A 15,785-nucleotide genomic window follows, 5' to 3' on the forward strand; every position below is an offset into this window, starting at 1 on the left:
CTCCGGTCTTGCCATAAAATGTAGACTTTCCTAGTTATTATGACGGAAAGTCTTAATTTTATTAAAGACACGGAGGCGAGTATTATCCCGCCACAACACGGCTAATCTTTTGTGTTCTCCCTCCCTTTAGCGAATACAGCACTGCCACCGGCATCATCGTAAAAAGACAGCTCTCTACCACCTTCGAGCCTCACCTCCTCGGACCTACTTTCCTGTCAGACCGTATCCTTCGACTACGATCCCAGTTGAACTTTCCCCTTGGTTACTTCGGCTTCAAGGAGTTTGTACTTGGACTTTGATATTTTCTCTGATGTTTGCAATTGTTCCTTTGCTCTCTGACATTATCTGAGCTGCTCGCCAGCGAAAAGAGGAAGCTGCGCAGTCAGTGGTGACCTTTATTACTGTGGCTACATATCATTGGTCAGTTATGTAGTTTTTTCTTCTTTCCCATTGGCCAGCCTGTTGCTTGGAACCCTGGGAAGTTTAGTTTTCACTTATCTTGGCTGCTGTTGAAAATAAAGCAAGATAAGTTAGCATAATACTCGCCTCCGTGTCTTTAATAAAATTAAGACTTTCCGTCATAATAACTAGGAAAATCTACATTAAATAGGTCAAATAGATATAAATAATTACACACATGTTTAGGAAAGCAGCACATGCACTTTAGCAGTGATTAGCAGTGCTCAGAGGTCAACAAAAAGATTCAGCAAAACGTGGAGGCAAGAAGCAAAAAGATTGGGGGTAGACCATCTAAGACTGACAGGTTTAACATACTGTTTTAGATGTTAGTGGCTTCTAGAGTAAAATGTGGAGGCATATGCATGATTCTCAGGTGGTTTTGGCACAAAGGTCCAATGTAGGTTAACACCTGGACAACAGAGTACACCCCATTCGGGATTCTTAGGTCATCCAGAATCTAGATACCGCCAATCCCCGAAAAAGAAAGGAAGCGTGTCTGCACCTGGGTAATGTGAAGCACCATCACAGGAACTTCGGCATGAAGATAACTGTAGTGAAAGTGCAATTAAAATATTCATTATTCAATTAAAATATCCATATGGTATGCATGTCTACTTACTGCCAAACATCGGAATGTTCTATATTGAAAATTACATTCAAAAAATTATCTCTTTGACAAATTTAAAATTAATTTAAGGTCGAAGCAACAATACCAACCGAGGACTTATTATGAGAGGCCTGGACCAGCATCAGGCAAAGCTGCATCCCTAAAGATAAAATTACCAGGATACCCATTCCCTGGGGTCTGAAGTTAGCAGTATTCTGAAAGGATCCCTGAGGTTTCACTTTGAAATGGGAAATGACAGAGTCCAATTAAACTGGTAATTCCCCATTCAACTCTGCAGTTTTCATAGGAGTATTCAGCTTTTCAGGACAGCTAAAAGCTTCAGGGAATGGTGACAGGTTTGAGGTGTTTTCACAGACACATCTTTCAAACTGGCCTGGTAACTCTTGCTATCGGGTCTATTGAAAATAATATTAATCAATAATGTCTATTCACCAAAGTACAGGTAGCAACAATGACATTAAAGGGCTAGACTCTGACCCCACCTTTATCATCTCCACATTTAGTGTACTCCTATGGGGAAGATAAGGAATCTAGCGAAAGTAAACAGGGATTCTAGTGTCGTCTTTCCGGCTCCCCACTACCTTTGTGATATCCAAGAGTGGGGTAGAAAGGGATATTGCAGGGGTAATCTAAAAAGAGTATTCATGTTACCTTGGGTAACCACTAACTGACATAAATGATAATAATGACCCGCAAGTGCAGCGTGGATCCCCATTAATATCGAATGAGGGACTTACAATGTGGAAACTTTGTAACACCCTCCCACAGGAACTTAAAGCAAACCCCACTCACCTTCACTTTAGAAAAGAGCATAAAACCCTCCCCTTATCTCCTCAATCAGTAGTTTCCAGGAGGGGCCTCTCGTTAAGGGCAGGGGGCCCCACCCCATCACCTTTTTCAAGCATTTAGTGTCTGTCAGGCTGATCAAAGGTCAGCCTGCCAGACACTCTTCATGTTTGGGTCAGCAGCAACGTACTGTGCATGTGCTAAATGCTTAGGCGCCAGGCTGCCTGAGCCGAACTTTGCTTGGCTGAAGATTTTACAGACCTGTGGGTATGACCTCCTCCGCCCGGCAAAGTGCTGCAATGTCATCCCCAACATGAGTAGGAGTCCCTTCAGTTTTAAACCCTGAAGTGTCAGACTGGGGTGTGGTCAGTAAGTCTCACTGACACCATCCGATTCTGTGAATGACAAGGAAAGGTCCTCCGCACATTGGCTGATCCATGACCAGGTCAGACAATGAAAGGAGGCAGCAGCCCCTTTCCCAATCCTCCAGGAACCACTGAGGGGCTTCCCTCCTGTGACCCGATATCACCTCTGCAGCCCCTGTGCATGCGTATGTGCTTGTGAATCGTGGGTGTAAGTGTGTGAACGGAGTGTGCATGCAGATAAGTGTATGTGTGTGTGGCCCACCCTGCTGCCCAGGAAAATTATCAACAGCCACTGGTAGTTCCCCTATTTCTTAATGACAATGTATTTTGCACCATGACGTAAGTGCCCCCTCATGTGATACAACAAATTCTTCATCCTACTATTAAGCTGCACGGTTCATGGACCCTACATGTTTCGATAGCTCGCAAAGCACACAGTCCTATAGTCTCCAGTCATGCCATTACAAGACCTACCAGGACCCCAGGGGCACTTTAATACTGATCAGTTAACAACCTGGTACGAGCATTCCATTGACGTAGTAGGGGATTTGGTTCAGAATGCCCACTTGCTTACATTTGATCAGATATGTCAGGAATATAGCATTCCTCCAACTCAGCTTCTACTACATGAGCAGTTATTAGCAGCCCTCAGGACGCTGTGGGGTGTGATGATCACAGAACCACCAACGAACGCAGTGATGCACGCGCTATACACCTTGGGAACAGGTCGACAACTAATCATGTGGTTTAACAGAGCACTTAGGGATCACAATGGGATCTCTCAGGGCCAACTTCGTCAGGAATGGGAGGAGGATTTAGTGCGCCCACTACATGACACAGAATGGACACTAGCCCTGAATCCCTCTCATACTATCTCAAGAAACGTGCGATTTAAGAACATTCAGCTCATGATTCTTCATAGGGCTTATCTCACATCTTCTCAAACAAACTGTATGTTCTCATCAGCTAAAAGAGCCTGCCGTAGATGCCGAGCGCTGTCTGCTGACCTTGGGCATATGCTTTGGGCGTGCCCAGTTATTGCCTGTTTCTGGAATTCGGTACACATCCTATTAGCTACATTTACAGAGCTAACAAGACTCAACTCATGGAAATCTACAGCGATGTGTATTTTTCTAAGGAGGAAAGATTTTAAGATGCGGATACGCTTTGCTGATTTATCCCTTCTTTTTGCCAAGCGCATACTAACTATGCGTTGGCGCTCACGACAGCCCCAGTCCTTTCTTTAGTGGTGTCGAGCTTTACTCCGTTGAGGTGAAGCAGAAAGTGCTGCGTAACATTTTGAGGAACCCCGAAGAATAAGAAAATGTCTCATAGCAGCCGTCTGGGACACCATGCTAACATAATTCAAAGAGCATATAGCAGAGTACCCCTCTATCTTCTCACATCAGTCTACTCTCTTGTGTCCTCTCCTGATAAGGAATAACAAGACACATGGTGGATCTGAGCCAACACTAGGATCTGGCCTCACAGTACTTACTCCAGGCCCCCTAACTAGCATCCCCTCTATTCCCTCATTGGCCTAATCATGTTTTCCGCTTGTATTCCTCTTTCCTTCACCCCTTCCAAGTTGGACTTCCCCAAGACGAATCCAACTACTTAATACCAAATGTTTTTTTTCTTTTATTAAATATGCTAAATGAATCTCTCTTAATGTATGTAGTGCAAAAAAGCTTCTTGTATTGTATTACTACATTGAATAATTTAAAAGCCTAATAAAAATAATTGAACCACCAAGAGACTTTTGGCGTTATATAAATTCCGACATAACATACCTAAGAGAAAAGATCATTATAACTGACAAACTTTCTTAACTAGTAAGGCTGCTTAAATTATCATTCCAAAATAATTATAAAATATTTGCCCCAAATCAGCCCAGAGAGGGCAGTATTGAGCACCGTGGGACTGGCAGCCATTTGGAAGAGTGAGGGGTTAAGGTAGTTCATTCTACAGATATCAGTTGGACGGCCTCAGCTCATAAACTGTATAGATACAAGTGAGACACACAGTCTCACTATAATAGACAGAGGAATATATTTGATATTATAGAGACCACAGATACATATACTATTTAAATCATATATATTTTTTAATGGAGTTAAGATTTGCTACAATGCTCAACTTAGCAACCGTGCATTTTCTCAAAGCACTCTTACACTGAATTGTCTCTCGAAGCATGTTGAAGTTTAGTCCAGGAGAAATATCATTAGCTAAAATTCACTAGAAACGGACTGACGTTCTCCACTGCACTGCAGTGTTTCTTACACAACATACCATGTGAATGCATCTTGCCTGCACGCGAGTGTGAGACAAGAGGCCAGGCTCATGTTAATTCGATCTATAGCCTCTCTGCACTGCCTGTCCATAGAGGAGAATGCTTACCCCAACAGTTTAGGATGTTTCTGTAGACTGTCCACTTGCCACAGGCTATCAGACTTAAACCTGTCAATTAATTTTGCTTATGGCGGATGAACACATGACCACATCGAACTTCATTTTGATTTCTTTCAGTCTGATTAAAACAGGGATGTAGTGACATTGGGTGCAAGATGGTGGAACCATGCCCAAACCAAGAAGCAATCCCATAATATAAATATAATCAATTGCACCCAGAGGATGGTGGGAAGAAGACGCAGCAAATTATACAGCAATGGCTATTAATATATTGTTCAAACTGTGATATGTCAGGGGTTTCAGGTACAGGTGAAAGCTTTCATATAAAATTCCAGCAAATTAAGCAGCCAAATCTAGCAAAACATGACACCCACAGGCAAATATCAGCATTATACTACAAATATATGTTACCATATGCCTATACTTAGAGAACCCACAACCTGTGTTTTAAGTACCCATTCTGTATAACTGCTCAGCTTTTGTCCTGGAATTCACAAAAGACAGCATGGTGAGTCACTCACAAAAAGCTTAATTTTTAGTATTTCTCGGCTTTTAAAAATAAATACAGAGTGGAAACATTTTGTTTTCTGTCTGTATTTATCCGTAAAAATGGAAAACTTGGAGCCTTATTTATAATTTTGTATTCTTGTCACACTCCTCTCTATTCCCATTTCTTCTTCCTATTCCCCAAACATACTCTTTTCACAATAGCTTTTAACACTTTCCACGCTAACCAGAGGAAAGGAAGTAGAACAGCGCCCAGCAATCCTATGACATCAAGCAGATAGTACTGATAGAAGGGCATGTCATTCCCGGCTGCCTGAAGATGGGACGCACCCTTGTGGCGGATGGTGTACTCTATCCAGAAGATGGCCGTCTGCATTGGGTGGACCTGAACATCTCTGTGCAGAGCAGACAGGCGTTGCATGTTGGCTCTATAGCTTGGGTCATCAATAACAGTTCTTACTGCATTGTAAATACATTCAGCTGTTAATTCTGGCAGGTTCTTCAACAAAAAGGCAGCTCCCCGACTGTTAAGCCGCAAGATATTTTCATACTGGTCACCAACTACTGGAAAGCCGATCACCGGCACTCCATGGTAGATGGCCTCGTAAACGCCATTCTCTCCTCCATGGACGATGAAGGCCTTTGTTTTTGGATGACTGAGAAGGTCATTCTGGGGCAGCCAGCTCAGAATCTTGGTGTTGTTTCCCAGTGTGAGCGGTGTATCTCCTGTGTAGCGCCATATCACACGTTCTGGAAGCCTGGCCAAGCCATCGGCAATCTTATTGGCCAACTCCCATGGTAAGGTTCTTAAAAACGTTCCCAATGAGAAGACTGTTGTATTCTCTCCACTTATGTTTCTCTGTACCTCTTTAAGTCCTGCATTCCATTTTCCCTGATGTCATCTTCTCCTGTGTTCTGCCCTGTCAGTTAGCTCCCTGCTTTCTGATGGGAACACCAGTTATTCTCTGTGGTGCTTAATAAATAAGTATTAAGCCTTTACACTTGTTTACTGGCTTCATTTACAACACATGGCGACGATGAGCAGGAGGAGCTGAACAACCACAGAGGGAGGAGAACTCCACTGGTGAAAAGAACCACGCGGATTTTGAAGAAAAAGGAAAAAGGAAAAAAAGCTCTTCCATTTCAAAGAACTACACAAGTTTTGAAGCAAAGAAGAACCTTTTATTCCATGTCAAAAGTACTGTAATAGAGATATCTTTGCTACCTTGAAGAAGAAGAAATATTACGGTTTTGAACTGAAGCCTGCAAAGTTTCCAAAACAACTGGTGAGTTTGGGAGAACTTTTGCCTATTTATACCGTAAATCTAATTGTGACTTTGTCGTGTTGGGATTATAAAGAGGTGCACCTTGCTAAAGGAATCCTATCCAATGCTATATTTCGCAAACTTTGGACTAAAAGAAATCCTTGTGCACGTTTACAAATTAAGGAGAGTGAGAGCGCAACTTCTTGAAAGAAAACGGAGCGATTTGTGTTGTATTTTTTGCCATTCAGTGGATATTTGACGTTTCCCTCGTCTGAACCGACATCACCGGTACAAACACACAGACTGCATCTTTTAAAACTCCCCTCGAGCAGAGAGACACACGAGCAGACTCCTCGAGCGGAGAGACACAAGAGCTGACTCACCGTTCGATTTCCCTGCCATTGTTTTCCTTCAACAGAGCCGCGTCTACGAGGAAGCACTCGAACAAGAAAGGAACAAGCGTCATTGACGGAGGAGGTGACGTGCCGGCAGTGACGCGACTGCGCAACGCAACGTACGTGGCGGCCATCTTAGGATTGTTTGGTATCCTAGCAACTGACATCGATCATTAAACATCGCACCAAGTCAAGACCGATACTTCAAACGGCATACCGGGTGACTAGAAGGAGCCTCCTAAAACGGAAACGAGTGCCAGCAGGAGAAATTAGAGGGTGAGAGTGTCATTTACAAATTGAATTTTTTTTTTTTTTTGGACTTTAGGCAACGTACATTGAAAAGTCACCACAACACTATTCCCTACATCGAGAAAGCAGAGAAAGAGTGGGGAAGCACATATTGCACGTGTTAATGAGGAAGAGTCGACACCTCATTCGAGTTTGACTATCTCTGTGTCAAAGGGAATAGTGCTTCTTTAAGAATGGAAAATCTGAATATTATTGCACCCCCATTGTTCCTACAAGCTACTGGGGATCCACCCATTGAGTGGGATGAATGGATAGACATTTTTGAGAATTATATCGAGGCACTTGATGGGAAAGACTTCAGTTCAATCAGGAAGAAAGCCCTCTTGTTAAGTGCATTGGGCAAGGAGGGTCAACATTCCTTTAAATATCTTCCCGTAGCAGTGAACCAAGATGGCAGGGCAATAACCAATGTATACACAGAAGCTAAAGCTCGGATGAAAAAACAATATGCAAAAGAAGTAAATATTGTCATGGCGAGGCACAAATTTTACACCCAACCCCAAAGGAATGAGGAATCAGTAGACCAGTTTGTGGCTAGGTTACGCGAGTTGTCAATAAAATGTAATTTTGGAGAGATAAGAGACGAAATGATAAGAGACCAGCTGATAGTACAGTGCCGAAACAAAAAGATGCAAGAAAAACTGTGGGCGGCAAAAAATCCTACCCTACAAATGGCCATTGACATAGCAAAAGTGGTTGAGGAATCGAATGCATGCATGAAAGAGATGGAAAAGAAAGATAACACAAAAGAAAATGTTCAAGGCAATGGTGTTTCTTGTGTTGATCATGATGAAGTTGCTGTTGTGAATAAGAAAAGTGTGGATCAGGGAGGAAGTGGTCAGAGGAGATTTAACAGTACGTTCTCAGGCAATGACAGGAATAGATTTCAAGGAAGAATGTGCAGCAGGTGTGGGAGTACTTTTCACAGTTCGGACTTCAGGAGATGTTTTGCAATTGACAAGATGTGTAGGAAATGTGGGCGGAAAGGACATTTTGCGAAGATGTGTAGGGGTGCAAATGTTGATAAAGTAGCTGTTGTTGAAAACAGGGATGAAGTAAGAGACATCGTTAGTATTGAGGGTGCCAACAAAATATTGTGTTTAGGTGGGGATGGTGTGAATGAGGGTGAGCCTGGAAGGAGATTCAGACCAAAAGCCCTGTTCCTTATTGATAAAATTGAGGTCCAGCTGATGGTTGACCCTGGATCCTTATGGACCATTATTCCCAAGGATATGTTTTTAGCAAATTGGAAGGATGTGCAGCTATCTCCTAGTGACATTAATGCCTGTGGTTATCAGGGTGAAAGTATAGATGTGATTGGGTTTATGGTGTGTGTAATATCATTCAAGGATCGCTCGGCCGAAGGAAAGGTGTATGTAGCCAAATCTGGTCCTGCAATTTTAGGATGGGGGCAACAGTATGACCTTGGAATAATAATAAACCCTAGGGCAGCACAACAAGTGATGGTGGTAGATAGCATAACCACGGATTCGATAGTTGAAGGGATGAATGGTCTGTTTGACGAGCATATAGGAGAGTTAAGGGGTTATGTGCATAAAATTGTTTTGCGTGATGATGCCATGCCCATGCAACACAAAGTGAGAAAAGTCCCATTCATTGCACGTGAGGAAGTGAAGAAGATGTTGAAAGAGATGCTAGATCAGGGTGTGATAGAGCAGATCGAAACGTCACCCTGGATTTCCCCCGTAGTTATTACGACCAAATCCGATGGAAAATTTCGTTTTTGTGTGGACCTTCGCACCCTAAACCAAAACATTGTAGTAGACAACTTCCCCTTACCGAACATCAATGAGTTGGTCCTATCACTAAAAGGTGGAAAGTATTTTTCCAAGTTGGACCTTCGCAGCGCCTATCATCAAATAAAACTACACCAAGACTCAAAAGCACTGACAGCGTTCATAACAACTGAGGGAATATACCAATTTACGCGAATGCCTTTTGGACTCGCCTCTGCAGCCGGGGTATTTCAAAGGATGATGGGTGCTGTACTGAAGGGCGTGAACAATGTAGTGTATTTTCAGGACGATGTTCTGATATTTGGAGCGACTGTTGAAGAACACAATGTGATTTTGAAGACCGTTTTGGAGAGGATGGAACAGGCAGGATTGACTCTCAAGAAAGAGAAATGTAAATTTGCAGTGGAGGAGGTTGAATATCTTGGGTATACATTGTCTGTTGACGGGGTAAAACCCAAGAGAGACTTATTGGACTCCATTAGAAATGCACCACCTCCGTGCGATAAAGATCAGTTGAGGTCTTTCCTCGGCCTCATCGAGTACTACGCTAAGTTTGTAAGGGATTTTGCAGAGAAAACTGAAAAGATCAAGGTGCTGTTGAGGAATGGATGCAAGTTTGTGTGGGGTGTGGAACAAGACGAGTGTTTTAAAAGAATCAAGGTGGAAATTTGCGAGGCAGGCATTTTGACACCGTTCGACACCAACCGCAAGTCAGTTTTGACAGTGGACGCGAGTGCTATGGGTGTTGGTGCGGTTCTGGCTCAAGTACACGAATCTGGTCTTAAAACTCTAGCGTTTGCCTCGAGGACACTTACTACGGCCGAGAGGAATTACTCTATAATCGAGCGTGAAGCTCTAGCCGCAGCATGGGGTTGCGAGTATTATAGGATGTACCTGTGGGGGTTCAAGTTCACGTTATTGACAGATCACAAACCCCTAGTTAAAATACTTTCGCCTGGCGGCGCTGGCAAGGGTTCTGCCAGGTTAGCTAGACTTGCTGCCAGGATCCAAGAGTACTTGTACACTGTGGAATATATTCCCGGTTGGAAGAATTGCCAGGCGGATGACTCTCTAGACTCCCACTACCCTGGGAGAGGGTGGACAAGTTAGGAGTAGAATCTCTCAACTCAGAGGGTTCTGTTGCCGCTGTGGATGAAGTCGTAGATATGTGTGCTGGGGCAATTAGTAGGAGTTTGTGGAATACATCTATGGCTAAAGATGTGGTGTTGTGTGAAGTCAAAGACCTGATAGCGAAGGGTCCAAGGAGAGAGAGTTGCTTATCTCCTGCACTTCGTCCTTATTTAAAGGTTCTGGAACAATTGTCTATCTTGGACAAAGATGGGTTCATGATTTTAATGGATGACAAATTCATTCCTCCACAAGAAGTGCGATTTACCTTATTTAAGCTGGCACATGAGGGTCATCTAGGGCAGTCCCTTACCAAGAGGAGAATCAGGGAGAATTTTTGGTGGCCCGGGATGGACTCCGAAATCTTGCAGTGGGTGGAGAGGTGTACCGATTGCTTGGAAAGCGAGAAGAGACTTAAAGTGGGTAGCCATACTGGTTGTGGCTCAATAGTAGATCCCGAGTGTCCTTGGCACACCATATGTCTTGATTTTATTGGCCCGTTCTACCAGTTGAATCAAGATATGAGGTTTGGGTTAGTAGTAGTCGATGTCTCTTCCAAGTGGTTGGTAGTCAAATTCATGAAGGAGATCACTACGAGCAGCACTATTGCTGTGTTGAGTGAGATCTTTAGAGAGGAAGGTTTTCCCACAAGGATCATTACCGATAATGGGACGCAGCTCACCTCCCTAGAGATGGCTAATTTCTTGGGAAGGTGCGGCATTGCTCACTCAAGGACCTCACTTTACAACCCCCAGGGGAATGGCATAGTGGAGAGGGCCAACCGCATGGTTAAAGGTGCCATTCAAATGGCGATTTCTTCCAGAATGGATGTGAGGAGTTTGGTTAATGACCTGGTTTGGGCCTACAGGACTACTGAAAATGGTGTGACCGGTTTGATCCCGTTTTCTGTCATGAGGGGACGTTCAGCGGGAACTAAACTAGTGGCTGCGTGGATGAAAGAATATCTGAACGCTGACCTTCCTGCTGGTCCTGGTGAGCCTGACACTGTGCGTGAATCTGATGGCGCGTGTAAATTTGCTGTGAATGATTGGGTGAAAGTCAAACCGGGTCGAGTGGGTGTCGGATTGACGAAGTTCAGAGGACCATTTAAGATCAAGTCTGTCCATAAAAGATTCGTCACTCTATTTAACGGTGAGAGTTGGAACTTGAGGCGGGTGGCACTGTATAAAAAAGCCGAGCGAGAACCGGTGAGAACCGATGAGCCTTCTGCCAGAAGTTCCAATGAGTCTTGTGCCAGTAGAATTCAGAGAGTGAAAAGACCTCCAGGTTATTTACGTGACTTTGTTTGCAAGTAAGGTTTCTCTCTGTAACGAAGAGCATGTACTTATTATGTTTTTTTTTAGACTTACTTTCCTTTGTTTTTTTTTTGTTTTTCCATATGAAGGGAAGAGGATATGTTGTATTCTCTCCACTTATGTTTCTCTGTACCTCTTTAAGTCCTGCATTCCATTTTCCCTGATGTCATCTTCTCCTGTGTTCTGCCCTGTCAGTTAGCTCCCTGCTTTCTGATGGGAACACCAGTTATTCTCTGTGGTGCTTAATAAATAAGTATTAAGCCTTTACACTTGTTTACTGGCTTCATTTACAACAAAGACCACCACTCCTGCATCACCAGAACCGTCCATGAACTCTTGAATCTCTGCAGGAAGAGCCTTTGGAGGTCGGTTCTGAAAGCCTCCAAAGTAGACGGCATTGAGCATGATCGGCCTGGGGAACTCAAAGACAAAATCCAACTTCATCAGGAAAATATCAGCCTTTTTAATGAGGTGATAAAGTCCGCTCTCTGTTTTGAGATACCGCCGACAAAGTTCATCATACGTTGGGTAAACAATGAACTTTTTCAGAATTTCATTCAAGCTGTAGAGCAAAAAGTTTTTACACCTTTCAACAAAACTCATTCTATCTGTCCACCTAGAATTAAGCAGCACTGGCTCATATGAGAGCGGCGATGGGGCAGTAGCGAAGTGGATGTCTTCAAGTTGCACCCACCGTCCAAAAAACACAACTGGAATCTCGACGTGATGTGCCAGCATAACTCCACCTTGAAAATACGGATCAGCCAGGACAAGTTCAAAATACGTATTCTGAAGGCGCCCCATCAGCTCCTTGTTTTCAAACATGGCTGCAATAACCGCTGCGTGGCTCTCAGTGGTTTGCTGAATGATGCCAAGTGTTTCCCAAGCAATGGAAAGCAATGACCTGTCTTTGGAGAAGGCCATTCTAAACATCCAGTCAAGGCAATACTTTTCAAACTCCTCCTTGGTCATCGTGTTCGGTGGCATTTGAATTGTTTCTATTACAAAATCGTCAGACTCATCTCCTATGAGGATGGCATTGGAGGCTTTCACCACTGTGAGCTCGTGCCCTCCTCCCAGTAGCTCCATCATGAGAATTTTAATGTTCAGCCAATGGCTGCCCTCCCCTGGGACCACCAGGATCTTAGCTGCCCCGGCGCCATTAACCAGATCATGTAACCGTGCACAAGAAACCACAAAGTAGAGGCTACGGATGTTGCAGGTTTTCACCATGTTTCACCAGCTCCGACCCTTCCGCTCTGTCCAAGGTCCTACGAACTGGACAAAATATTTTGTTGTGAACTGATTTCACCTACACGCCCAGCTCGCGCGGCTCCACCCGCATCAGTGTTGAAGGGCTGCCAAGTGCGACGTCTATTCATTTGTTTATCAGGAAGCCATAACCAGCCAGAAAATCAATATATGGGGTAGTTCACTTTCGAAAACGGAAGCTCGTGCAGCTCTTCTTGGAGTCAGCGCACTGTTTAGTTTATTTTTTTACATATACAATATTAAAAAAAATCAGCGTAAACCACATGGTCTCCAATTACATGCAAATGCAATGAAAAATGGACTACACGCTATATCTGATTACCGCTGCAGCCCTGCTGGGAACGGAAGGACTACAAAACCAGGGCTGCTTTATCTTCCCGCCCCTCAGTGTCCTTTCCCTTCACAAAGATGGCTGACGTTCGACTTCCAGGGAGAAGGCTAGGGCATGTAGCCATCTTTTTGAGGGTTGCGCTCATTTTGAGTGCATGCGCGTGAACAGCATAGCATTCAATATATTTCTATGTCAGGACAGGAGGCTCCGATTATGCTTTCTCATTTCTTTAATGAAATGCTCAGCAGCCAATAAAAAACAAAACTACATTTCCCATGAACACCAGGGAATGACCAGAGAGATGATGCTATAAAAGGTCCAAACATTAGTCTTTCTTCCTCTTTCTTTGCTGCTCCGCAGCCAGTTAAGTCTCTTTAACTTTATTCTGCTTCAATTGCTGTTATTACTATTGCTTATTGTTGTTATTCATACACTTGCCTTGTCTTGCGCTGCTTTGCTTTTAGTGCGCGGTGCTTGTGTATGATTCTGGGACCCGGTTCCTCCTGTGGTGTGTACCGGTGTTTGTTTCGTCCGTTGGCGACGTGTTTTTTGGGAGCGTGGGTTCACCTCCCTGCACCTGGCCGTTTGTGCCCAGTTGCTGTTTGTGGAGCGGGAGCAGGGGTCGCCAGCTCACACGGGGAGCGCGAGCACTCTCGAGCCGGTGTTCAGTAGCGGCAGTGTCGCGCATGCGCACTGCATTATTTCCGGTTTGAGGCTCTTTTTCCTCACGCTGGTTGAGTGAAGGACCGCTTTGACAGCGCTCACGCCCACAGCTCTGAACTTTCGACCCCGTTCAACGCCGGAGCACAGGAAAGTGTTTTGGTTGTTACCTTGTGCATAGGCTCTGCCTAGAGTGATATTTTGTGGCAGGCTTGTCTCCCTCCACGTGTACTTGTTCTTTCTTGAGTTTTACCTCAAGTTAGCCTGCCTGGGGTGTTCACTCCCCCTTATTTGTATCTTCGATACTCCATATTGTGCCAGTCATCTTGTGGGCTCTGAATCTCTGCACACCTGTGCAATGGCGGATTATTATGAGGATGACGATGACTGCTTCTATCATGAGGAAGAGGAGGACACTCTTGAATATGATCTGGTGGAGGAGTTAGATACCGGTGTGCAGTTGTCTGTCAACAAGGATCTTGTTCGGGCTATCAATCCCCTGAAGCGCCACCTGAACCAGTATGCAGTGCAACAGGGTTGGTTGCCTCCTTCACAGAAGACCGCGAAATCTCCACATAATCCTCACAAGTCGGACTTTCAAAGACTGGCGAAGACTTTGAGTGCGGAGGCGTCCAAGTCTTCCGTTTCTCGTTTTGCGGAGGACTCCGACCATGCTCAAGCCTCTTCTGGTACGGACTCTCCTCCCAAGAAGCGACTCCGCAAGGAGCATTTTGTCGACGCGCCTGAGCGTCCCACCGTTCTGAATTTTGAGCCAGAGGACATTGTTCATCCGAACTCATCGTCGTGGTTGCCTGCTCCGGCAGTAGCCGCTTATTTGGAGGCTCATATTCGTCAGCCTTTTGAGGCGTCGGTTTGGGCCAGGCTCCGTTCTGAATGCCCTAGGCCTGACCTTGCGGACCACCTGGCCGAGACCCCTGAGGTGGATCCGATGATGGTCACTTACCTCAAGAAGTATGCGAAGGACCCAAAAAAGGGTCTGGACCGTTCCTGGCGGTCCGTCCAGGATAAGTTGCTAGACTTAATTGGTCCCCTGTCCAAGATTCTGGATTTAGGTTTCAAGGCGAAGGAAGCTTCGGCTCTCGTGGACCCGGATGAGCTCATAGAGTGGGCGCAGAGGGCGGTCTGCCAGCTGGGGAATGTTAACTGCGCAGTTTCTGCGGAACGGCGTAGGTCAATTCTACTAAAATTGGATCCAAAGTTGGCGGAGTTGGCGACTTCGGAGGCGGGTCTAGAAGCACAGGGCCTTTTGTTTGGTCAGCCATTCCAGGAACTAACAAAATTTGTGTCCGCCTTCAGCGGCATTGATAAAGCCCAAGCCTCCTTACGCCGGCCATACGTCCGGTTTTTACCAAGGCCGGACGACAACGGGGACGATCGTTCGGCCGTGGGTCGCAGCAGCAGTCCCAGAGAGGAGCCTCGCAGCAGCGTGGGGGCCACTATGAGTCAGGATACTCCACTCGTGCCAATTTCTACCCGTCCCGAAAAGGAAAGGGCCAATACGGAAAGGGCCGATCTGGCGGACAACAAGGCCATTACCAAGATGCCGGCACTACAGGTGAGCCTAATTCAAGCATGCGATGTAATGCTGGGGGGCAGAGTGCAGTTTTTCCTAAACAATTGGCGCTTGATCTCCACAGATGCATGGGTGCTAGAAACCGTACAGGGTTTCAAAATAGAGTTCTATCACCCAGTGCATCAGACCCGTCTTCCCCTCCTATTCTTTTTTCCCGTCCCGTTCAAGCTTGTCTCTCAGAGGAAATGGAGGTTCTCCTCAAAAAAGGAGCGATTGTTCCAACCGAACGCCATCCGAAGGGCTTTGTCAGTTCAGTCTTTCTGGTCGAGAAGAAGGGAGGCGGGTCTCGCCTGGTTCTCAACCTGAAAGACTTCAACAGCGGGGTAGTGTACAGGCATTTCAAGATGGAAGGCATCCATCTCTTGCGGGATCTCCTCCGGGAAGGGGATTGGATGGTCCGTCTGGACCTGAAGGATGCGTACCTGTCAATCCCAATTTACAAGCCTCATCGTCGATTCCTCCAGTTTCAATGGCTGGAGCGTTGGTACGAGTATCAGGTTCTCCCATTTGGCCTTTCGTCAGCACCATGGTGTTTCACGAAATTACTGAGGCCAGTTGTGGAACATCTACGTTCACGGGGAGTCAGACTGATCATATATCT

General features: G+C 45.1%; 1 protein-coding gene and 1 pseudogene across 1 annotated transcript; both read right to left on the bottom strand.

The window, feature by feature from the left end:
• Window positions 1–4,378: 4,378 nt before the first annotated feature.
• LOC147684795 (UDP-glucuronosyltransferase 2A3 pseudogene) lies at window positions 4,379–6,824 on the bottom strand (annotated as a pseudogene).
• A 4,767-nt stretch (window positions 6,825–11,591) lies between these two features.
• Window positions 11,592–12,560, bottom strand: LOC147684796 (UDP-glucuronosyltransferase 2A1-like). The gene has a single exon (XM_086939732.1). The coding sequence runs from the start codon at window positions 12,558–12,560 to the stop codon at window positions 11,592–11,594; it is 969 nt and encodes a 322-aa protein (XP_086795858.1).
• Between the last annotated feature and the right edge of the window lie 3,225 nt (window positions 12,561–15,785).

Source organism: Lissotriton vulgaris, chromosome 10, assembly GCF_964263255.1.
Source record: "Lissotriton vulgaris chromosome 10, aLisVul1.2, whole genome shotgun sequence".
Classification (NCBI taxonomy): Eukaryota; Metazoa; Chordata; class Amphibia; order Caudata; family Salamandridae; genus Lissotriton; species Lissotriton vulgaris.

What these genes read in the sequence shown, in the direction of transcription:
- LOC147684796 (XM_086939732.1), bottom strand. Translation starts at nt 12,560, where the DNA reads ATGGTGAAAACCTGCAACATCCGTAGCCTCTACTTTGTGGTTTCTTGT.